At 42.0% G+C, this 24,193-nt stretch overlaps 2 protein-coding genes across 6 annotated transcripts in view; one reads left to right on the top strand and one right to left on the bottom strand.

The window, feature by feature from the left end:
• Positions 1-15: 15 nt before the first annotated feature.
• Positions 16-14,427, bottom strand: ITGB1BP1 (integrin beta 1 binding protein 1). 4 transcript variants are annotated; one of them, XM_008589308.1, is made up of 8 exons: positions 14,352-14,427; positions 11,578-11,688; positions 10,239-10,342; positions 5,036-5,114; positions 3,754-3,890; positions 1,641-1,733; positions 754-903; positions 16-275 (listed from the first exon to the last, which is right to left on the bottom strand). In XM_008589308.1, exons 3-8 carry the CDS (start codon positions 10,308-10,310, stop codon positions 204-206), a joined length of 603 nt encoding a protein of 200 aa, XP_008587530.1. In that variant the 5' UTR covers positions 10,311-10,342; positions 11,578-11,688; positions 14,352-14,427; the 3' UTR covers positions 16-203. The 4 variants fall into 4 exon arrangements, with proteins under 4 accessions (XP_008587530.1, XP_008587529.1, XP_008587531.1 ...); XM_008589307.1 differs by lacking the exon at positions 14,352-14,427 and adding an exon at positions 13,994-14,134; XM_008589309.1 differs by lacking the exon at positions 14,352-14,427 and adding an exon at positions 13,489-13,506.
• A 90-nt stretch (positions 14,428-14,517) lies between these two features.
• The window catches only part of CPSF3 (cleavage and polyadenylation specific factor 3, 73kDa), a 45,739-nt gene continuing 36,063 nt past the window's right edge, over positions 14,518-24,193 (top strand). The window contains exons 1-5 of one of the 2 annotated variants that reach the window (XM_008589306.1): positions 14,518-14,797; positions 19,382-19,445; positions 20,886-20,983; positions 21,877-22,005; positions 23,562-23,739. In XM_008589306.1, coding sequence (XP_008587528.1) covers positions 14,649-14,797; positions 19,382-19,445; positions 20,886-20,983; positions 21,877-22,005; positions 23,562-23,739 — 618 coding nt within the window. In that variant the 5' untranslated portion in view covers positions 14,518-14,648. The remainder of the gene's footprint in view (positions 14,798-19,381; positions 19,446-20,885; positions 20,984-21,876; positions 22,006-23,561; positions 23,740-24,193) is intronic. The other variant, XR_551739.1, reaches the window with a different exon arrangement.

Genomic DNA, 24,193 nt, shown 5'->3' with positions numbered 1-24,193 from the left:
AAATAACTTCATTAATAATTGTCACTGTTTAATACACTTTAATATAAAAACAAATGATCAATATTTTATACATTTGCATTTTCTTCAGAAAGTCTAGAGCAAGAGATCACTTCATAGTTCCATGCAACACTGCAGACTGAAAACAACTACTTAGAAAACAGCTGAACTTTCAGATGAAGTTGACTTCCACTTGATTGCAGAATTCAAGATTTCTCAGACGTTAATACAGAGTCAAAAGCGGTGGATAAAACTTTGCAAATGGCTTGTGCTTGTTCCTACATTATATGAAAAGATACAGTAAGAGCATTGTTCGTAAATCTCCTCCTGAAGTTAATTTGACCAACAGAGGCATAAACCTGACCCTCTTAGCATCTTTCCTAAAACCTACACATCAGCAGTTTTGGAAAGCTGACAACACATGCCTGCCAGATCAGCGGAACACATGCCTTGAGCTGCCCTGCATGTGGGGCTCTTTCTGCCCTCCTTCAGAGAAGAACATGCACAATAAACACACGTGCTGCAGCCTGTGAGAAAGCTGATCAGAGTCAGGGAGGATGACAACATACATCTGCTTTATGTTTACCCTAAACCTATAAATCCAGGCACAGCGACTGCTGCTGCTGGGCCTAGCAGAAATAGTTCACAACCTTCACTAAGTATGGACAGCTGGCCAACCTAGCACCTAATATTCAGGTTTCTAGGTTACGCCTCTTCACTTGAATAAGAAACTAAGCAAGGTAACTAAAATCTCACCAGGCTGTTGCATTGATAAACCCACAGGCTGTATTCTTCATTGTTTGCATCTGTGGTCTTCAAAGCCAGTAAGCTTTTTCCTGCCCCAAGGCCATCATCATAGCACACCATCCGGATGATTAAATATAGAGCATGCCTATGTAAAACATCCTGCAGAAATCAGGAAAAGTTCAGAAAGCATGACTATTTTATGTGTTTCTCAGTTCTTATGACATATTTCCCATGCAGAATGTATTCTGAGACTTAAAACAGCATATCTACGGGTCTGACAAAAAGTAGCTATATAGGGCCAGCCCGGTGGCGCACTGCTACAGTGCGCCGCTTGGGAGCGTGGCGGCGCTCCCACCGAGGGTTCGGATCCCACATACAGACCAGTTCCCGCTCACTGGCTGAGCGAGGTGTGGGAGCAGCACCGAGGGTTGCGATCTGTTGCCGGACACGAAAAAAGACAAAAAAAAAAGTAGCTATATAGGTTTCTCACCCCAAGGAATATTCCAGTATGCCCAGATATGGGGCAGTTTGCCTTCAGGATCACACCTTCCTGCCTAAATCCCAGAAAGAAAGGAGTAAGGTGCTCTAAACTTACTATCCCGGTCTCTATGCCCAGCTTCTAAGCTGATAGCTGCCCTCAATTGATGTGGGGCGCTAAGTTGAAAATGCATTAGGAGCTATCAATGAGGGATTGCATGGGCCCTAACTACACAGGAGATACAAAAGGAAGCCCCCCATTCACCTTAAGAAATTGGTCACATTTAAGACCAGCTGCCAGGAATGTTTACAAACCAGCCACTCTGCAAACAGGAACAGACCTAACTACAAGTGGGCTCTTAACAGCCTGAATTCCCTATTACCTAAAACACATTTTTTCCTTATATTATATTACTTACATACTGATCTGATGTTGATACTTTTATACCATACTTGGAAACTCCCATAATAAATTCTTCCTCCAGAGGAACAAAAGGCAACTTTCCATCTTGCTTTAATGTAAAAATAAATTACATAATATACATTAAAATTATGTTATAGTCTAAAGTCTGATTAGTCATTTTTTGTATCTGGCCATCACAAACCCAAACCCTTTAAAGAATGTAGGGTAAACACTAGCCCAACAAGAATTTCTCTCTGAAGCGGCAGAACAAAACTTTTCCTTTTTTTTTTTGGTTTATTCTTTCTTTGTTTTCTTCCCCCCCCCTGCCGCCCCCCACCCCACTATGTGTGTGTGTGTTTACAATCCACAAATCTGAACAAAATTCAGATCCATCTACTTCATGCATATTATCATATTATCCTATTTCCTCTGCGTTGGTTTTAACCAATTACAAACTGAGATCCTCCTCGTAGATCCCAGTGAAATTACAATATGTACACTTGAAAAATAAAGGTCTTTACTTGGGTTTTAAAATACTCAAGAGCTTCTGCTAGTGTCAGCACATGGAAGAATCAGGAAGCACGGTTGTGGGAACCCTTTTTCTCAGTCACTTTATATCCTACCCAGATGGTAAGATATGTCTGGTTGTCTCCATGCCCCTGGGCTTCAGGCTGGCAAATGCTGCTGATGAATGGTTACTTGGCTCTCAAAAACATTAATCAGTATTTTTTGCTATTCACAAACAAAGCAGCAGATAATACTTGATGGTTTCCCTAACAGATTATCTGGTTTTATCTCCTAAATCAGAATACTGCCTAATTTGTCTTCTCTAAAATAAATATTGTTGGCCATCAGGTCTGCACTGTAAGTGTTTTTGTGGAACCATCTGCCTACATTAAAGAAATTGTAAATTAGCTTTGTCCAAATACCTTAATTCTTGGGTCCTCACAATGTTATAGAAACCTCTTGCCAATCTCTTCTCACTAGGCTTAAAGCAATTCCAAGAATCAAAATATAGGATAATAGTAATGCTACTGTCAATAATGGAATTTTAACAAGCAAAAATTCTATGGTGATATGAGAAATTTAGCAGTCCTTATAAGAATTAAAATAATCCTAGTGCATTTCTGAGGGGAAACATTAGTAGTCTTTCAGTACGGTACTTTAGTTAGTTTATTCTTTGTTGGGAAATAACTGTAATTCCATACTAAATGCTGGAATACTAATTGTATTAGTCCAGACTACCAGGAGTTCTCTGTTAATGGCAATTAGATTCACTGGTTTCCCTCAGACAGAAGTGACTTCCTTTACTTTTATGAAACATTATATTTAATATTCCCATTCCCCATGATTTAAGAGATTGTACATTCTTAAGATTAGTATTCTCTAAACAGAGGAAAGAATCTTTCCATTGTAGTAATATCCTATGTTAACGAACACATAGATGTGCAGTTTGTCTTCTAGAAACTCCAGAAGTAATTTACTAACTCTGTTAACTATGTAAGTCTTTTGGTTCATCTGCTTCCACCACAGGCAGAGGTATAGACCTTATACTATTTTATGCACTAACTTTACACCTTTGACTTAATTTTCATTCTGAATTTTCCTTCCTGATGATTTCTTTATTTTTTATCTATTTATATCTGGATATATTTTTGAAACCTACCTCACCTCAATTCTTGTTGGAAACAGGGTATAAATAAATAGACACATTGGGTCAACACCACTATGAATTAGATTATTCAAAGAGATGAAACTATTTCAATGGAGATTTAGTAAGGTTTTGCCAGATTGTTCTAAAAGAAAAACCTATATGTGGTTTAACCAGTCACCACAATCAGCTCCTCGTTTAAACAAGATCAGACAGCCCTCTAAAAAGTAAAAAAGTACTATGTTTGAAGGAAATGTCTGTGTTCTGTGCGACCCAATCTCCAAGGCACCTTGCACTATCCACAACCACAGAGCACAGTAAATATTTGTAACAGTGATGAAATTGTGGCTTCTGCTAAGACAGTGGGGACAGTGCCATCCAGTGGACCTGGAAGAGCACACATCTTTCTCCAAAGCCATAACTTGACTCTCTAGACTGTTATAACCAGAGGCTTTAAATTGAAAAAAATTTTTTTTACCTGGGCAACATCTATATAATTTATGAGGTCAAGTGGCCCTTCGAGACTTTTTCCCTCAGAGAGTTTCAGTTTCTCAATGGCACCAACATATTTTATTCGAAATTCTGCACAGGTATCTGAATTATTGTTGCTTTGTCCTAAAGGTGAAAGAAAAATGATAATAGTAAGACTTCAAAAGAAGGTCTGCATTATGGGGTATCATCAGTCCCTTCCCAAATAAAAAACAGGCTGTGTCATTAGAATTATAAATTTTTAAAATACAAAATGTTTTGATGTAATGGGGAAGAACTTAAAATTTCGCTAAACTTTTTCCTCAGTGACTCACAATATACTAAACTTATAAAGGTCTCAATAATAGGAATAAATTAAGATTAATAATCTTCATTTCAAAACAAATAGGAAAAACGAGCCAACTAGATAATGACTGAGTACCTTTATAACGCATAATGATATTTAATTGTTTTTTGGCTTTTGGATTTTGTGCTATAAAATTAAGCCAATGTAAAAATCACCACAACTATTTATGACTCTGCCATATTAAGGAAAATACACTTTTAGATTATGTTTATGGAATAAAAAGATGCCCACATCTTTAATATTTTAAAGGCATCGGGAAATAAAGATAAAGGATTTTGTTACAATATTCTCTTTTATAGATTGACTAGTCTATGATCCTGAAGGGAAAAGTAGGATTTTAGACAAGAGAATGAATGTATTTCTAATTAATCACTAGCTATTTATGGAGCTTGGGTTAGAAGCCACATTTTGATTTCTAAGGAGCTACTAACTTTGTGAGGCTGCATAAATGTTTGCAAAGGTCTATGACAGACACTGCCCTTAAGTACCTGTGTTTCTGGTGGTGACGAGCTAGTGTGTCTCGGGGTACCCCAGGATAAATGGCTCCTTAACCCTTTAATCATCAAGATTTTTGTCTTACTCCCCATAAACAACATAAGCCCAATATAACTAACCCTTTGCCACCCCATTTCTTACAAAGCTATTTTGAAACTCCTAGTTTTTGCCACATGATGTTCTTGAACACTTCTGCTCTAGGACCCATTAAGAGCAGTTTGCTCGCAGGCCAGAGCCAACCTCCAAGGCACTGGTTTCCACCAACCACACCACACCCTCAACCCACATCCCACCAAATCTCAGTCCATTTTCTTTGTTTTTTTAACTTGACCCTATCTTTTTAGTCTTGATCCATTTCTAAACTCTTGTCAAAGTGGCAGGAGAGGAAGCAAAAGCCGTGGACGATAAATGACCCAGCCCTTTTATGTACCCGAGCTTTTGGTGGAATCTGTGTCAAGGCTGGCCACTGTGCTGGATCGTGAAAGACCCCCAAGGCTGGAATCCACAGACTGAAAAATAAAAACAAACAATAAACGTACATATAAGAAGAGGTTTACTACCAAACACATTCAAATTACTTTTTATTATAGTTGAGATGACATATACAAAATCAGGTATTCAGGCAGACTGGCTGCAACAGATTTTTCTAAAGACAAATTCTATAGCAAACATCGAAAAAAAACATTCCCAACTGCTCTTCCATTATTAACCCAATATGAGATACATGTGCTGTTCACATTCTCAGTCTAGATCTAAGCCATTACCTCTCCCTCCTTATAAGATGCCCTATACTGATATCCCTTGTGAAGATCAACGCTTTACTTTCACCTTATTTCCACTGAACTCCAAATGAACCCTGTGCAGAAAGCCAGGCAGGGAGTATTATCCCTGTTTAATAAATGAGAGAGACCAGAGATGTTAAGTGACTTATCCAAGGTCATATCTAGTAAATACTTGAGATCCCAAATCTGGGTGTCCTCAGTCCTACTCCAGTGCTCGGGCAGTTACTGTGACTAGCACCTGGCCCACAGCAGTAATACAGGGGCTGCCTGACCAGAGCACAACTATCAATGTGAATTGCAATGGGAAACCAACAAAACTTAAGCAAAGTACAAAGAATCACATATGTAAGGGCAGTTTGTTCTACGTAGCTATACTCTCAATGTGCTTAATTTCTTTAGAAGTAACGTCCCGTGAGAACATTTGTTTCAAAATATGAGTCATTTTTTTGCAACTCACATCAAAATTAAATTTTAGAAGTACGCTCAAATTTTTTTTAAAGTTTAAAAAGTAGGGGCTTGCCAGTTAGCTCAGTTGGTTAGAGCATGGTGCTAATAACACCAAGATCCAGGATTCCACCCCTATACCAGCTGGCTGTCCAAAAATAAACAAAGTGAATCAAAGTGAAAGCAAAAATGCATCAAGTCTTAAATATGTTCTTCCATTTTTCAATAACTGGACTTCTTGGAACACAATCTAAAATGAAAACATGGCTATGTGCAGAACTGAAAACTGGAAACAGCCTAAACGTTGGATTAAAATAAACAAAGTGAATCAAAGTGAAAGCAAAAATGCATCAAGTCTTAAATATGTTCTTCCCTTTTTCAATAACTGGACTTCTTGGAACACAATCTAAAATGAAAACATGGCTATGTGCAGAACTGAAAACTGGAAACAGCCTAAACGTTGGATTGGTGGGAGGCGGGGAAGTTGCACTGTTATGAACTCAGATGGCTTCTGGGACGAGCACAGCTCCTGAAGCGAGGACAGAGTCCAACAGGAAAACAGCAGTCCCTAGTGACTGCTGACCAGAACAGGAAGGGCGAAGCTGATCTATTTTGCCTATGTTCAGAATATTACAACAACAAAAGCTGACATCATCCTAAAACAAATCTAACAGTTGCTTAGAACAACTCCCCATCATTTCAGGACAAAATCCACACCCCGAGGCATGGTGTAAAGGCCCCTTCTGCGCTGGCCAGTCCCACTGCATCCTGGGTGCCCGCACTGAATCACCAGCCACATCCCAGAACCAACATCTCATGCCAATAGCAAAGTCCTCAGGATTAGAAAATCTGGGCCCCAGGCCTGGCTGTGCAGCAGCAGGCCATGGAGTCTCCCTTCATCTGCTTTCTGATCTAGAAAACAAGAGGTTGGGCCAGATCACTGTTCCCCTCTGGGGTCCTCATGCTGAAGGCTGTGAAGGGAGCAGTAGGGAGGTTCTTGACTAGCTCCCAGAGTCCAAAAACTTTAGAGGAAATGGTTAATTTTCCCATCCTCAGACTGCACAGGATTCCTAAAATGTCAAGTTTCTGTGCTGCTGGCTAGAAGTCTATCAACTCAGTTGTGGCAACGCTGCTTATTTTGCCCTGACTAGAAATTCTGAATGTCACATGTCTCCGTCACACCACAGTGTGGTTGTTATGACTCAATGGTGTGGTCCTCACAGGGTGGGGGAGACAGGGCAGGCACCCAGGACGCAGGTCTTAGGAGGCATCTCTCAGGGTCATTTCGTGACCCTCACGTGTTGTGCTGGATGCAGCTGTCTGGCCTCACCCAAGCCCTGGCACTGAGTAAACACACAGCTTTTAGATCAGAGAGTTCACTAGGGTGGGAAACAATAAAAAGGCTCTTTAGTAATGAAATGTGGGAACCTCTGGGCTACGTAATATCTAAAGTCCCTTCAAATTAAAATACTCTACTCCTCTAGGATTCTGATCCTGACATACCATCCAACTCACTTACTAGACTCAGTCCCTATCTTCTTACCCGTAACTAGGATGTCTAACCTTCTTAATTTACACATATTCTACCCACATGTTTTATGCCCCATTCACTGCTACTTTTTTTTTTTTAAGACTTCTGTGATGGTTAATTTTATATGACAACTTAGCTGGGCTGCAGTACTCAGACATCTGGTCTAACACCTGTCTAGATATCTCTGGGAAGGTGTTGAGACTGACAATCTCAGATGAGATCGACATTTGCATCAGTAGACTTGGAGTAAAGCAGATGACCCTCCATTGTGTGGGGCTGGCCTCATCCAAGCAGTTGAAGGCCTTAAGGGAAGAAGACCCAGGTCCTCTGAGGAAGAAAAAATGCTGCCTCCAGAGGCCCTTATCCCCTGTGCTGCACATCACCTCCCGGGGGTCTCCAGCCTGCTGACCTGCCCTACAGATCTCAGACTTGCAGCCCACAATCACATGAGCAAACTATTTAAAATAAATCTTTAAAATAAATCAAAATCAATTTCTGTCTGAAACATATACACATCCTAGTGGTTTTCTCTGGAGAACCACAACTAATACAACTTCCTCCACGACTCTAGCACTACAATCTCCCCATTCTCCGAATTATTCAAGTAATATTTGCCATTATCCCACGCAATTTCCCATTTTCTTGGCTCTTTACTGTGTCTGGACTATTTCCTGTTTATTGCATTAATCACATCTCAAATGGCATCTGAAGCACCTGGAAGAATCTATTTCCTCTACGTCGCTCAGCACCTAGTACAGTTCTAAGCGCTGTAGACAAGCATTAACTAGTATTAACCTGCAAGCCAAACAGCCAGATCCTGGGGTGGCACCTACTACCCACGGTGTTTCTCTACTTACCAGGCAGGTCAGAGGAGATATATATGGGAAAGTGCTTTCCACATTATAAAGCACCTGAACCAACTGCTGTTATTTTCAGGGGTTAAGCTTTGAGTCCTCTCTTTTTCTCATACTCCACAACTGATCTATCAACAGGTCCTGGGAGAGCTCATCTCAAAACATCCCCAGCCCCTGACATTTTCTCATTGCTCTGTCCCCCTCTACCCAGTCCCAGCCCTACGGAGTTCATGAAGGTGGGAGAAACCACAATGAGAGAAAGAAAAAACTGCTTGGAGCATTTCGGGCTGCGACCACTTTAAGGCTGGAGCTGCTGAGCACATGGAGCAGGAGCCAGCAGAAGCCACAGCTGTGCCCTTCAGATGGAGTTGCTTGGAGGCAGCAGGGGAGAAAAGGGCCTTGGTGGCTCCCAGGACAGCAAGACCACTAATAGGTTTCCTGTGGACACATGCAGGAGCAAGGAGACAAAACAGCTGAAAAAGGGGGGCCATTCAGAGGCCAGTAAGTCAACGCAAGGGACCAGTGCAGAGCCCGTCCCATGGGAAGTGTTTGGAGCATGGGCGGTGGGGGAGACAGGCCCACCAGGAGAACACTGGGACACAGCAAGGATAGCCGATTCACCCCCCAAGCAGCACAGGACCACTCAGAGGAGACTGGTCAGGAATGCAGAATTGCATGCGGTGCAGTTTGATGAAAAGATTCAGGCCCAGATCACAGTTTCTACACAACCCAGGTGCACCTGGTCTCTGGAGAGCTAGAAGTACATATAAGGTCAACCATTAAACCCTGAGCTGCACAAAAAGCCTTCCCTAGGGAAACAGTAGCAAAGCAGCAGTTTAGCTCAGCCACACAGCTCAAGTGCTGGTTCCTGCAGGAAGTTCCCCCAATTTTAGAAGTAAGCAAAGGACAAAAAATTAGTTCTGGCCTAGGCACACCACCAGTGCCTCAGGGCTGCCAGGGGACCTAAGGCATGAAGCTGTGGACCAGAACAAACACCCCCCCCCCCACAACCATGCAGCCAGTGCCTCAGGGCCCTGCCTGAGGGCTCAGGGCATGGATCTGGGTACCAGACCCCCCCACCAGCATCCAGGCACACTGCTAGCACCTCAGGGCCCCACCCAGGGGCCTGGGGCATCGAGCTGGGGACCCAACCCCCTGCCCATAACCAGTACCTTGGGGCCCCACACGGGGGCCTGGGGCATAGAGCCAGGGGCCAGACCCCCCCCTCAACCAGGCACACCACAAGCACCAAGGAGCATGCCAAAAACATCACCTCCATGTGAGTGGCCCACCACAACCACCACAGTAACCACAGCTGCTGCAAAAGTGGCTAGATGCCACAACCACCATGCAGATGGTCCACCAACCACTGGAGTGCATTGACACAAGGAGAGTCACCAGCAGAGACCAAAGAAAAGAACAGGATGTCTCTCTCCACAAAGCCCATTCCAGAGTGACAGAAGAAGCATCTGCTCTATGATAATATTGGGGAACCTGAACAAACCTCTCAGCACTTGACAGATCATCTAGGCAAAAAACCAATAGAGTAACCATTACTCTTTCAGAAGAAGAGAAGAAATTTAGGATTATCAGTGGTGGGAAGGGGGAGGGAGAGGGAGATAGGGAGAGATTGGACAAAGGGCATAAAGAATAAGTATAATTTGTAACAATATACATACTAGTAATATTGATTTGATCAACATATGTCAACATTGAATCCCAAAAATATGTATAATCAATTATGATTCAATAAAAAAAAAGGAAAAAAAAAATTTAAATCAGTGTTTGTTTCAGTGACACACACTGTGTCCCATCTAGTTTAATGGACTTAAGAATTTCAGAAAATCCACTAAGACAATAAAATTAAACCAAGCAGAATATATCTCTAGTGCAAAAATGAATGTTAAAACACACCTAGTTTGAATATCAGGAAGTCAGATTAGTATCCTCTATGCAGTATCAGTGAGAAGAAACAAAATTCTCACTGCTTTATGATTCCATTCCAAATTCCATTTCCCCTACCTTGCTCTTAGTACTGATTTCACTACTTTGGGAACTGCTACTACTGTGTCGTTTTTTGCCTTTCCGAAACATTTTTCACCATAGCTTGATCCAGAGAAGATCCCCTAGAAGAACAAACGTTGGTTAGTTACATCAATAAAAGCAATTTTAAATCACTTTATGCATAATAGGAATAAAAATCATCAATTCTTTCCAGTTCCATGGGTGTACAGATGCTCCTTGACTTACCATGGAGTTATGTGAAATGTGTACGTAGTACCCCTAACCTACCAAACATCATAGCTTAGCCTACCTTAAACATGATCAGAATACTTACATTAGCCTACAGTTGGACAAAATCATCTAACACGAAGCCTATTTTAGAGTAAAGTATTGGATATCTCATGTAATTTATTGACTACTGATCTGAAAGTGAAAAACAAAGGTTTCACATTTTTGTACAGTCAGAAAATCTTAAGCTGAATCATAAGTCAGGGACTGTCTGTATTCCTTTTACTTAAAACATATTTTCCCTTGGATACTATTTTTTTTTCTTTTTTTCTTTTTCTATTAAATTCCAAAAAACAAACCCAACAAATCACAAATCAAAAAGGCAGAATCCTTCTTGTCCTATAAAGATGTGTGAAAAGCATTTTTCACATAAATAACAGACAGACGTCATCTAGTTCTCAAATATTAAGTGCTTTACTTCAATCAATTTAAGATTTTAGCAAAATATGAGACACAGTTTACTGGCCGAGACACTGAGTAACTGTCCCAGGTTCACATTCTGTACTTGGCAGAGCTAAAAACAGAAGACACTCACACCTCTCAAAAATGTGAGTTTTTCTTGAAGTCCTGAAATATCTTGAAGTAAAAGCTGATATAAAAACATTACTAGGTGCTAGATTCTCACCTCTCTGCTCCAGTAGAGCCAGCTAAGGAGATGACCTGAAGTTTCTCAGAGTCGGTGTTACATATATCCTTTTTTAAAAAATTAACAATGCCTTGGAGACATAAGATTCATCCTTGCCCAGTTCACAGGAGCACACCCGTTATACTTGGAAATTAACTAACCTGCATGTGGCACAGCTCACAGAACTTCCAAATATACTGTCTCATTACATCCTCACAGCAATTGTGTGACGTATTCATTTGCTCCACGGATGTTTTTTAAAGTCCTGCTCTGCATCACATGCTGTGCTGTGGGCTCTAAGCTCCTACCCTCAAGGGTTATAATCTGCACTTTATAGCTGAGACAACTGTGACCCACCTTCCAAGAGGATTTATGAATAAGAGATTCTTAACAGATTTTTACCAAAAATTGAATTCTACAGCGGAAACAAGGTAATGTGCTTACTACAGAATTGAACACTATTGTATCGTCTTCACAGGTCCCACAGAGAGCAATCTGCACTGAGAGCTTCCTTTCACGCACACATGGTCAATTCTTTTCAGAAAAACAATGTACCTGGTAAAGGAAAAAGAATGAGTAAATCATGGGGAAGTCAATGAATGTCCAGGTGCTGGGGCTACATTAGTGAACAAAACAAAGCCCCTGACCTATGGGAGCTTATTTTCAGAGGGAGTAGACAGACGGACAAGAAAAACAAATATAAAACATACTATCAGGAAACAATACTTGCTATAAGGAAAACTAAAGCAAGTCAAGGTGGGTGATCGAAGGAAGGGGTGATTATTTTAGAGAGAAAAAAACGCTCTGCAGAAGCGAGGGCAGCCATAAATAGCTGGGGAGAAAGCACTGTAGGTCGGGCGGAAGGCAAGCGTGAAGTCCCCAGGGACCACGCTGATGCGAGGACAGTGACAGGCCAATCAGGCCAGAGCAGGAGCAGGGGGCAGTAGTGGATGAGGAGAAAGACCCACAGAGACATGGCAGGCCAGGATAGCAGTTTGGGTTTTATTTGAGGTTTAACAAAAAGATTCTAGGGGCTTTTAAAAAGCAGTCAAGTGACATGTCAGATTTCTGTTTCAAAAATATTACTCTGGCTTCCAAGTAGCAAATAACTCCATAGGATAAGAGTAAAAATGTCTTCCCCAGAGGAAGACTGGTTAGAAGGCTACTGTGGATACGTTGCAGCAAACGATAGCCATCACAGGATACCTTTTAGTAAGAGAGAGATGGCGGGAGAGGTTTATTCCACCATCTGCATAAAGCTCCATTAACCTAGCAGCACAAAGTATCCTCTAACTGGTCTCTGATGGAGTAAATGTTGGTATAGAACATATTTAACCACATTATGCTTAAGTATATATAAATACATATTTATACCTATAACAATTTTAAATATCATTTAAAGATAAAATCTGATTCTACTGTTCGTGGAATCCTGAAGCATTTCCTCAAATCCCTAGAACACTAGAACAACTTGGAAATCACTACCCTGTGCTATAATACCTTTCCAACTCCTTCAGACTTTCTCTTCTTCATCAGTCCAGGAGCTTAGGGGAGGGAAAGCATTACTTAAAGTCTTTGGTATCTGCTGCTATTTTGATGCATGTTCTTAAGCAAATAGTTCTTGCCTCTGAGTACTCATGCATAAGAATGAGGCCAGTGATACTGACTGTCACTTGGATGTTCCACAGGTTCACTGAATGCAAAACTGCCTAAAGCAGAACCCATCATCTTCCCCTCCAGATCTGCTCCCCTCCTCTCAGTCTCAGGAAATCATATAATTGCCGGTAGAAACCAGGAAATCATCACTTCCTCTCTGTCCTTCAGCCGCCACATCCAATCAAGCACCAGGATCCACTGACTGCCCCACCTGGAGAATTCTCTGACCCAGCTCTCTAACAGGGACCCACATCATCACTAGACTATTAGTATATAAAATTATATTTTTAGTATCTGATGAAAGCAACAGATCCTCAACCTACAAAAATGCACGCATACACAAAGTTTGGCATACAGTTTAAGGAAGAATTCACAAACCTGCAGAAGATATTTCATGGATAAGGGACGTTGTCCTACCGGTCTCCCTCCACACTTCAGCCAGAATAATTTAAATGATTTCTTTTAAACATAAATCTCATGTCACTAGCCTGTTTAAAATCCTTCACTAGTTCCCCAAGGTGAGAGACTAAAATCAAAGCTCTCAGCAGGACACGCAAGGCCCTCCACGGTGCACTTAACCTCTCGGGAACGCAGAGCCGGGTCTCCGCAAGCTCTGCGCTGCCTTTTCCCCCATGCTTTGCGCCTCATTCCCTCTGCCCGGCATGTCCTTCTCCTCATAGACACCTGGCTACCTCTTACCTTTCCAGACTCATCTCAGGCCTCTTCTCTTCTAGAAAGCCTTCCTTGGACCTCCGGGTTGAGCCTAGGGACCCAGTGCTTGAGAGTACTCCCGGATCCCAGCATCACAGTGTGTTATTGTCCACTTATACCATCCCACCCTCCAAACTACACGCTGTCAAAGGCGGGTCCGGCTGATTATCTCTGTACACCCAGCGCACAGCACAGCCTGGCAGAGGACATGCTTAACGAACCTGAGGACTTTCCGGGGAGGTGACACCCAGATCACAGTTCCCAGTACTGAACACCGTGCCATGCACAGTGCTAGGAACTAGACACCTCCCACCCTCACTACGGAGCAGCGAGGTTGCAATAGGACCGCCCCTGTCAAATGTGGTCGCCAAAGCGCCAAGAGACTCAGTGACGTGCCGAGGTCACCGGGCTAAGAACGGATGGGGCCACGCTTTGGACCTAGACAGAGCTGGCTCCAAAGCTCTTTCCAGACACCAGCCTGCTTCGCACATACCTGTCACCGTGATGGGGTGCCCGCCACGTGCTGGGCACGGGGGATGCGACAGTCAACGAGATAGACACAAGCCCCAGCCAGTGCAGGGCGCGGGGACTGAGGCGGAACAGGAGCGAAGCCTGCACCGAACGCGAGGGCGCCTCGCGCTCGCCTCCCTCCCGGGGCCGGACTCTGCGGATCCAAGCCCGACCCCCCGGCGTCACAGGAGGACGGTCCCCCGGGAGCCGGGCACCGCGGCTCCCCCACGGCCCCACCCAGCCGTCCCGGCTGCCGGCCTCCCGCCCACACCGCCCTCGGGGCCGCGTTCCCGCCACGAGCCCTCAGCTGGCCCGGGGTGGGGAGAAGGCCGGGCGCTCACCTCGCGGCCGCGAGCCCCATCCCTGGGGCGCCTGCGCCTCCGCCCGCGTCGCAGCGCCCAGCCGCCCGCGCAGCGACTCCGCTCCGAATCCAGCGCCAGCTTTTCCAGCCCTCCTCCTCCTCACGTCCGCCAGGCCCCGCCTCCGAGTCTGTGCGCAGGCGCAGTCCTGACGGCCCGCCCCAGCTTCCCGCGCGCAGCGTTCTGAGGAACCTCCGCAGCCTGGGTCTCCAACCGGAAGTCGAGGGGAGGAACCTAGTGCCGCGGGAGCCAGACTGCCGGAAGTGGTGTTCTTGGTGGATGGGTTTTTCGTTCTTTCGTTTCCCGTGGCTGTGCTTCCGATTTAGAAAGACCCAGACTACGTGTTCCTCGTCCCCGCTTCGCCCTCTGACCTCTGCAATGTCTGCGATTCCTGCTGAGGAGAGCGACCAGCTGCTGATCCGACCCCTGTAAGGGACCAGCGAGAGAGGGAATGAAGCCAAAGGCTGTGTGAGAGGCCAGGAGGGGGAGCGGGGGAGGTCGGCCGCCTCCGTCGCCCCCGCTCCAGCAGGCCTCACCGGCCTGCACTCGGTCCGCAGTTGCGGGCCACTTCTCTCAGCCTCCGGGGATTTGGAGAATTGTGGATAGGAAGGGGCTTGCTAGGCTGAATGGGATCTTGCTTTTTTTCAGCTTCAGGGGAGTGTATGTTGAAGTTGGAAAAAAAATAAGTTATTTGCAGCCACTGGGCTCTTGCATATACGGGATTTTTATTAAAAAAAATAACAAAAACAAAACGTTGTCAACTAGCACAAACACGGATCTGTGCGTCAGGGCAGGCCACTAGGGAACTGGAAATGCTAATGAGTCACAGGATGAGAGGAGGACCTGGATGAGACTATACCAGTGCAAGGAAGAGCTAAATCTGTTTCTTATCACCTTCAGGACTTGACATGTGCCAGGACTTGAAAGAGAGAAAATAAGTGAGGGAGTTCCTAAGAGTTTTGACCTTCCTAGCTCAGACCGAAGCAGAATAAGGAAGGTGGGAAGTTGAAGAGGAGAAAGAGCAGAGAGATGTTAAGGACAAAATCTCAGCCCTTGACCGTCATAGGAGACTGGTTTTCAGTGGAGATGGCCTTTAGCATTCTGGAATGCTGCCGAGAAAGGGAGATATAAATGTGGAGCACTTATCCCTACAGATGAGCAATTTAAGTCCATATCATGGGTATATTGTTAGATATTAGTTGGTACTACATGAATGTGTACATTTTTCAGAAGGTAGAAAGTATCTTCACCACACATTCATTGTCTTCGTTGAGCACCTGCTTGGAATATAACCCAAGTTTCTTTCTGCTTAGTTCACACCTGTCATCTCTTCCTGTGTTTAGCAAACACTGAGCAAGTGGCAAGCATCACACCCTGGGGATAGAATAAAACTGGGGCCGAGTTAAATGCTTTCACCCTTTTGGAGAGAATTACAGTGGAAAGTACTGGGAGTAATAGGAGACCATTACTTTGGAGTCTGACCTAAAGTTCATTACCTAGTCTTCTACTTACTAGTACAACAACCTCACTGAACCTGTTTCCTCATGTAGGAATAATATAACAACACTTAGGTGCAAAGATTATGGCAGGTGCTCAGTAACTGATAGCTAATATAAGAGCACAGGTAGGCATTGCAGTGAGTGCCGGAGAGTATGGAAAATGGATTTCTAACTTCGAGGAAAAGGAGGCAATCTCATGCACCCTAGAGAATATGATGCTTGAGCTGAATCATAAAGAAGGAGTAGGAGTTAAAGACAGTGTGAGGGCCAGGATGTACCAGGCAGAGGAAGTGGCACATGTAAAAATGAGAATGGTCATAACTTGTGGCCAGTTTTCATGGCTGTAGCTAAAAGGTTAGTAGATGAGGTGGGGCAGGCTATCAGTGTCCAGTCTGTGAAGGATCTCATATACATATCAAGGAGTTGGGGCCTTTATCATGTCAGTTATAGGAAGCCAACAAAGGATTTTAAGCAAGCATGAGATATAGTGGGAATTATGTTTTAGGACAATCACTCCTAGCAACAGTGTAGCAGGTGAATTTGGATTAAGTGGAGGGATCCAGTAGGATGTAATGGAAATAACCCAAGTTTAAGCAATGAGAGCCTATAATGAGTGAAATGAAATGAGTGGCATGGGTTGGAAAGAAATGGGTTTGAGAGAGTACAGAAGTTAAATCTTTAGGACTTGTAACTGATCAGATGTATCTGAAGGGACAGTTGTGGGGAGGGAAGGCGGGGCAGAGAGGAGTGCTGGGATGACTCAGATTCCTAGGTTGGGTAACTGGGAAAGGGTTGTGTTATTCACTCAAGGAGTACAGGAGATGGGCAGATCCAGAGTAAATTTGGGAGTTTTGTTGTTTTGTAACAGCTTTATTGATATATAATTTACATACCATACAATTCATTACTTTACATTATACAGTTCAGTGGTTTTTAGAATATTCCCAGAGCTGTACAACTATCACCACCCTCTAATGCCAGAACATTTTCATCACTCTAAAAAGAAACCTTGTACCCATTAGCAGTCACACTCCCTTTCCTCCAACCTCTCAGCCCTAGGCAACCACTAATCCACTTTCCTTCTGTATAGATTTGCCTGTTCTGGACATTTCATATAAATAGGATCATACAATATGTAGCCTTTTGTGTCTGGCTTCTTTAACTTAGCATAATGTTTCCAAGGTTCATAATTTGGGAGTTTCAATAAGTATTTCTTGAGATTTCCTAGGACAGGCACTGTGGCAATACAACAGTGAACAAGACAGACCATGTCTCTGTTCTTAGGAATCTTTTATTTTAGTAGTGAGAAACAAACCGTAAATAGAAACATTGACTTCATGTAGTTGTAATTGTTATGATAAAATGATGTTGGATTATGGCTTGCTGTGATGGACGAATTAGAGGAGGTAGTCAAGGAAAAGCCTCTGAGAAGGTGGTATTTGAACTGAGACCCAAATGATACAAAGGAGCCCATCATGTCAGTATCTGATGGCAGAGCATTCCAGAAACAAAGAAGAGCAAGTGCAAGGGGCTTATGGTAAAAACTAGTTTGAGGTTATGAAGTGTCCGGGAAATATTCCAAAAGAGATACCTAAATATCAGATGTATGTATTAGAGGTCTAGAATTCAGAACAATCTGGGTTACAAATAGAGGCTTGCAAGTGACTGGCATGTCAAAAGCATGGGAGTGAAGATTGAGAAAAGGGCCAAGGAGAGAACCCTTGAAATATCAACATTTAACAGGTGGGCAGAGGCAGCTGAGTGTGTTAAGGAAACAAGAGGAAAGCCAGCAAGCAGGATGAGAGCATGCAGTCTGAGAAGCCAAGGGAGAAGTCTCGAAGAAGGAGCAAGTAGTTAGGGACGACAGGTGCTGCCAAGAGAACAAATAAGATAAGGACTGAAATGGCTGTGTGCACTTACAGCAAGAACAGTTTCAGGAGAGTGGCTGGTAAAAGCATGGCTGACTAGTGAACGGAGGTGAGGGAAGGTGAGGAAATACAGGCAGAGTGTGCAGAGCTCTTTTAGGAAGCTGGTGGGAGAAGAATAAAGTGGGAACTAAAGGAGATTAGAATCAAGGGATTTCGATTTTGGTATGAGAACAACTGTAGCATGTTTAATTCTGATGGTAAAGAGCTGATAGGAAAATGTCAGTGATGTTGCGTTGTTCAGTTCCTCAGAAGGAGGGAGTATGTAAAGTGTAAAATGGTGAACAGATTCATCTTAGAGAGAGGTCTGTTCTATTACAAAAGAAATGGAGGGCCAAGCCCCTGGTGCACTCGGGAGAGTGCGGCGCTAGGAGCGCAGCAGCGCTCCCGCTGCTGGTTCGGATCCTATATAGGGATGACCGGTGTGCTCACTGGCTGAGCGCAGTGCGGCCGGTCTCAAAAAGGACAAAAAAGAAAGAAATGGAGACGAAGATGTGGGTGGGTCAGTAAGTGAAGAGGACATTGACAAATGGACTGTGTATTTTTTGGATGAAGTTGATGGCCCATGCCTCAAGTGAAGAAGAGGATAGAGGGTTGGGAAATTTAGGATGGGGAAGAAACTTTGGAAAAGTTACTATGGAAACTAGAAGAGAAAACTCAGCTAAGGACAGTTAAGTGGCAACATCAAGGGCCAGTTAAAGTGGAAGCCACGAGTTCAGGTAGCTCTGATCTGCAGTTGTTTGATTTTCTTTACCTCTATCTGAGGTAGCTTCTCAGCTTGGGGATAGATTCATTTCATGTCCATCTCCTAGTAAACTGAGTTCCTTGAGGTCAGGGTTTGTGTATCCAGCATTTCCATATCCTGGGCAATTAATACAGCGCTTGGTAAATAGAAGCTGCTTAATGTTGAATGACTGAATGAATTGTGAGCTAGCATAGTTGGAAAAAGGCATCAAATAAGGTGAGGGATTTGAAAAACATGCGAAGTTTAGCTTAGAGTATGCCTTGTGATAATTGGAAATTATGGCTGTTTTATTAATATAAGAGGAAACAAAAATAATTTAAGTACTTGGTATAAAATATACTGAAATAGCAGAAGGTAGAAGGGAAAGGGACTGAAATTCACAGTATGAAAAAGATAAGTGTTTAAATTTGAGCTATTTGGTAAATGCATATCATGATCTTAAAGAAGATGAAAGAATTTTGAAGTACTTATGGCTTTATATTTAAGTGCTAATTCTGAAACTATTATTACATAATCTGCATAACTGCTAGTTTACGTTTTAAGTACATCATAATTTAAAACTAACATTCGGAAGATTGAGTTTAACCTTGGGCTTCTTGGATCTCTACCACCTTCTCTCACAATTTTAACAACTGCAAAATCCCTGAGCTGCCAAGGATCATTTTTCATCTTTTTCCCACATTGACACTGTTCTTGCCTATCTTTGTAATTTTGTAGAGCTCTCATCTGCCTCAAAATTTTTGAGTGCTGTCATCAAACGGGACTCATTTTAAGTTGTAAAAAAGTTTGAATTTATTGGGCTCAGTTTTGATTGTTTTTTATTTACATCATTTTTATTTACAGTGGAGCTGGTCAAGAAGTAGGAAGATCATGTATTATTCTGGAATTCAAAGGAAGAAAAATAATGGTAATTATTATTTTGTAGTCAGGTTAACCGTATGGCTCCGTTTGCAGTGGGTGTTAGGTCTTTTTTAGTAGACTAGTTATCTGTTTAGCTCCCAGAAAAATGTTATAGTGCATGTAATCTATGCTGTGTAACAGTAATGTGAAAAACTAATACACACTTCTACTTAGTAATTTGACAAAACATTAAGTAAACCTGAGAAGATATATTCTAAGATTGTAAAATTGTCAAATAGATGGGCTGCCCTTGTTTCTCCCAAGTCCCTCTTCTACTCCTGGAGGGTCTAAGCCAACCTAACTGCCCTGCCCCCAGTGGAAACCCCCAAGGAACCGACTGGCTTGGCCACATGCAGAGCACTAGCCACCTCCATGCAACATATAGTGACCCAGCCCTAGTTTGGGAGTTTGGAGACCCAAGTAGTATTAGAGCCACTGGCCTCAGACAAATCCGGCAATATCTCTTAGGCTGCTTCTCTAAGCCTACTTCTTTACCTGAAAGGCAGAGGGATTAGAAGAGATGGTTTCTAAGGTATTCATTAGAAAGGCAGTTTAGTAGCTCATGTTTCTTTGGTTTTTCTGTCTTCTCTACTTCTCCCAGTCTCAGAAGAACAGGCATATGTCAAACAAAGTCATCGTCTTAGTCATTTATTGTATTAATTTGGTAGTAACGCCTTATAAAATAAGTAAATCCTTAATGACTGACTGTTAAGAATTTGTTCCCTCATGCCTTAAAATATTTAAATTACCCTAATCAGGGAAGTTTCCAATTTCTTTTTTTTTTTTTAAAGATGACCGGTAAGGGGATCTTAACCCTTGACTTGGTGTTGTCAGAACCACCCTCTCCCAAGTGAGCCACGGGCCAGCCCCGAAGTTTCCAATTTCTTTTTTTTTTTTTAAAGATGACCGGTAAGGGGATCTTAACCCTTGACTTGGTGTTGTCAGAACCACCCTCTCCCAAGTGAGCGAACCGGCCATCCCTATATAGGATCTGAACCAGTGGCCTTGGTGTTATCAGCACCACACTCTCCCAAGTGAGCCACGGGCCAGCCCCGAAGTTTCCAATTTCTGATTATTGTCTTCTCACAATAGTCAGATCGGGTAGTAGTAAATGTATGAACTTTTAAAATGCCCACCATCTTCTGATATCCAAGTTCTTGAAAGAGTTCAGTCATTGTTAGAGTGATCAGCAAAAGTAGCTGGAAAGAAGATGTCTTGTATTTTGCATCCTGTGACCCTAAGTGCGAACTATATTTTAAATTTGTTGGGGAAGTTAAAATTATTAAGGCATATTTGCCAAATTTAATAAGAATTGCGTTCCAAGTTCTAGTGTATGGAATCCATCTTGATTACGTGGGTGATGGATCAGTTATAATTATTATCTATTGGCTGAATGAATGTTAAGAAAATGTGTAGGAGATTGTGATCTTTTTTCTGTCTCCTTCAGCTGGACTGTGGGATCCACCCTGGCCTGGAAGGAATGGATGCTCTTCCTTATATCGATTTAATTGACCCAGCAGAGATTGATCTCTTATTAATTAGTCAGTAAGTTTTTTCCTTTAATAACAACATTGTTTTCGAAGGACTTTTACTATCAAGATTATTCTTTACCAGATTTTGAGATTTTGGTTTTTTATTTTATTTATTTATTTTTTTCCTTTTTGTCTTTTTTCGTGACCGGTAATGGGATCACAACCCTCGGTGTCGCACCCGCACCGCGCTCAACCAGTGAGCGGACCGGTCTCTATATGGGATCCGAACCCTTGGTGGGAGCGCCACCGCGCTCCCAAGCGCCGCACTCTACCAAGTGCGCCACCGGGCCAGCCCATAGAGATTTTGGTTTTTTAAAAGAGTATTTTCTACTGGGAAGCATATTGTAAATATCTGAGTCTAAGCCAGCACTTCATATTGCCGACACAGGCTAGAGAAGTTTACTATGAAAAACTCACCTACCTCTAGAAGTAAGCCCAGTGAGTAAGCTCTTTTCCAAGATACCTTCTTAAGGTCACTATTTTACCATGTTCTTTTATAAGAACTTCAGGGTTTTTTGGTGGCTGGCCAGTATGGGAAACTGAACCCTTGACCTTGGTGTTATCAAGAACTTCATTTATAAATAGTGACATGTTTCACCTTATTCCACAAAGTGTTTGTTATAATTCTGGCTATCAAGGATAGGTTTAGATATATCCTTCTTTCTTCTCTAATTATTCACTGATAAAGTTTTTTTGCTGTTTAAAAAAATACTTTGTAACTTTTTCCCACACTAAAACTGTGTGCATTATTTCTTCCCTCTGCACATACCTACTCCTGGTTTTCTGAAAGTGTCAGTATGTAATTATTATATAGAACTTTTTTGTACAGTGAGCAACAGTTTCATTACATATAGGATTTGATGGATAATATTTTAAGTATTAACACAATGTCTGTTTATTTTTAAGTTTCCATTTGGATCACTGTGGAGCTTTGCCCTGGTTTCTTCAAAAGACAAGTTTCAAAGGAAGAACATTTATGACTCATGCCACAAAAGCTATTTATAGATGGCTTCTTTCGGATTATGTCAAAGTTAGGTAAATTATTAGATTATATACATGCATTTGGCTCTGCATGATACATGCAGTTCAAGATTTGGACCATTTTGTGTTTTGAAATAAGGCGCTCTCTTTTTATTCACAATGATGTCAGTAATTTAGTCATTTGTTAACAAGTCATTGAATACCTATTGTGTATCCAGCATCTTCCTGACATTAAAGTCTTAATATAGTTTTTAAATATAAGTAATATATCCTTTTAAAGTAATATATCCTTTTAAATCTTTGTAAAACTTACATGAGTTATAAGGTATGATAGAAATGATCTGTAAATAGTATTTCATAATTTTATTAAAATTTAAGACTAAATACATTATGCAGAGGTATATTCTGAATTCTTATTTCAGATTATTTGATGAAAGAAAGTTGACTATCTTAAATGAAAAAGTTCTCTGGGGAAGTTCTTACGAGTTAAAAGAGGAACATCCACTACTCCACCAGAGATTTTGGAGCATTTTTCTGATACCAACATAAACTATTAACCTCCAAAAGTTGACTGTTTATTCCAACGGTAGCTAAAATACTGTTTGTTATTTTTTCTTATGTAAATACAGAGAAATGGAAAAGTTATCCTTAGTAATAGCAATACCAGTTTACACTTAAATAATGCTTACCACATACCAGGCACAGTTCTCAGTTCTTAATATATGACTCTATAAACTCATTTAATCTTCACACTAATTCATGATGTAGGTTCTATTATAAATTCCGTTTTACAGATGATGAAACTGAGGCACAGAGAGATTTTTGCCTAAAGTAGTCGTTGTAAGAGACAGAGCTGGAATTTTAACTTAAAGCAGTCTGGCTCCAGAGTCTGTGTCCTTCACTACTAATCTCTCTTGCTTTTTTGGAAGTATATTAACATAATTTTCAGCAGAAAAGTTATGCTAGACTTTTTAGAGAAATTTTTTCATATCCCATCTTGAGACTCTGTTTAATATATGTGAATGTGTTATATCTCTCAGGAGTATTTGAGGCAGAGAAAAGATTAAGAAATACTATCCTACAGGGCCGGCCCGGTGGCACACTGCTATAGTGCGCCGCTTGGGAAGCTTGGGAAGCGTGGAGGCGCTCCCCACATACAGACCAGTTCCCGCTCACTGGCTGAGCGAGGTGTGGGAGCAACACCGAGGGTTGCAATCCCGTTGCTGGTCCCAGTCCGGTACGGGGGCGACACTGAGGGTTGCGATCCGTTGCCGGACACAGAAAAAGACAAAAAAAAAAAAAAAAAAGAAAGAAATACTATCCTACAGAATGCTTTGTCTTAATTTACTATTTGTTTTACTTAAAATCAAGAGTAGTATTGAGCTTGCTTAAAATCAAGCTTCGTAGCTATGCATGCTAAACATTTTTATCATAATCGCAGAGTAGAAAAATCACAAAATGTCTGAGAGATTCAAAATAGCATAATCTGTACAGTATATTTTTAAGAAATATCTTCGTGGATATGTTGTCCACAGACAATCTATTTGGTTCAAAGACTTTTAAAAAAATCTTACTCTTAATTCTCTTTGTTGGCATCTTTCAAAATTCAGTAACATATCAGCAGATGACATGCTGTATACTGAGACAGATTTGGAAGAAAGCATGGATAAAATTGAAACTATCAACTTTCACGAAGTTAAGGAAGTTGCAGGAATCAAGTTTTGGTGTTACCACGCAGGCCACGTTCTAGGAGCTGCCATGTTCATGATTGAGATCGCGGGTGTCAAGGTACTTTCTAGCTCTGATACTTTTCTCCCTACAAGAAATCAGTGCAGAGCTTTTGCCACAAGGTAGTATTTTTAAAAATTCCCTAAGACTTGCAAAGTATTGAAACACTGAACCGTAACATGAAAATAACGATCATGCTTTTTCCTTTTAAATATCATAGTTCCTACCTCCATTATAATACTTTCTATCAAGACTGAGAAAAGAGTAAGTTCCCCAGCACACCATAGACTTAATTCCTTTTCAGTGTCCTTTAGAAAACTGGTTAGAGAAGGGCTGCCTTTGTGGCTACATCTATTTAAAATTAAAAAATGATTTGGTATTCATAGATAGACCCCCTAAGCAGGAGACTATAGGAGTGAAGGAAGTGAATTAGGAAGGATATTTGTAACCAGCCTTGATGGAAAAGTGGAATGGAAGTCTCAAATGTCTAAAAACCGGGGTGGACTAACAGGTT

The sequence above is a fragment of the Galeopterus variegatus genome, unplaced genomic scaffold (assembly GCF_000696425.1).
Source record: "Galeopterus variegatus unplaced genomic scaffold, G_variegatus-3.0.2 Scaffold5364, whole genome shotgun sequence".
Lineage (NCBI taxonomy): Eukaryota > Metazoa > Chordata > Mammalia > Dermoptera > Cynocephalidae > Galeopterus > Galeopterus variegatus.
Note: the sequence above shows the minus strand (reverse complement) of the source record. Positions and strands in the feature narration are given on the sequence as shown.

What these genes read in the sequence shown, in the direction of transcription:
- ITGB1BP1 (XM_008589308.1), bottom strand. Translation starts at nt 10,310, where the DNA reads ATGTTTCGGAAAGGCAAAAAACGACACAGTAGTAGCAGTTCCCAAAGT. An exon ending in AGATTCCACCAAAAGCTCGG is followed by an intron (nt 3,891 to 5,035) that starts GTACATAAAAGG and finishes TTTCACCTTTAG; the next exon opens with GACAAAGCAACAATAATTCA. An exon ending in ATTATATAGATGTTGCCCAG is followed by an intron (nt 1,734 to 3,753) that starts GTAAAAAAAATT and finishes TTTACATTAAAG; the next exon opens with CAAGATGGAAAGTTGCCTTT.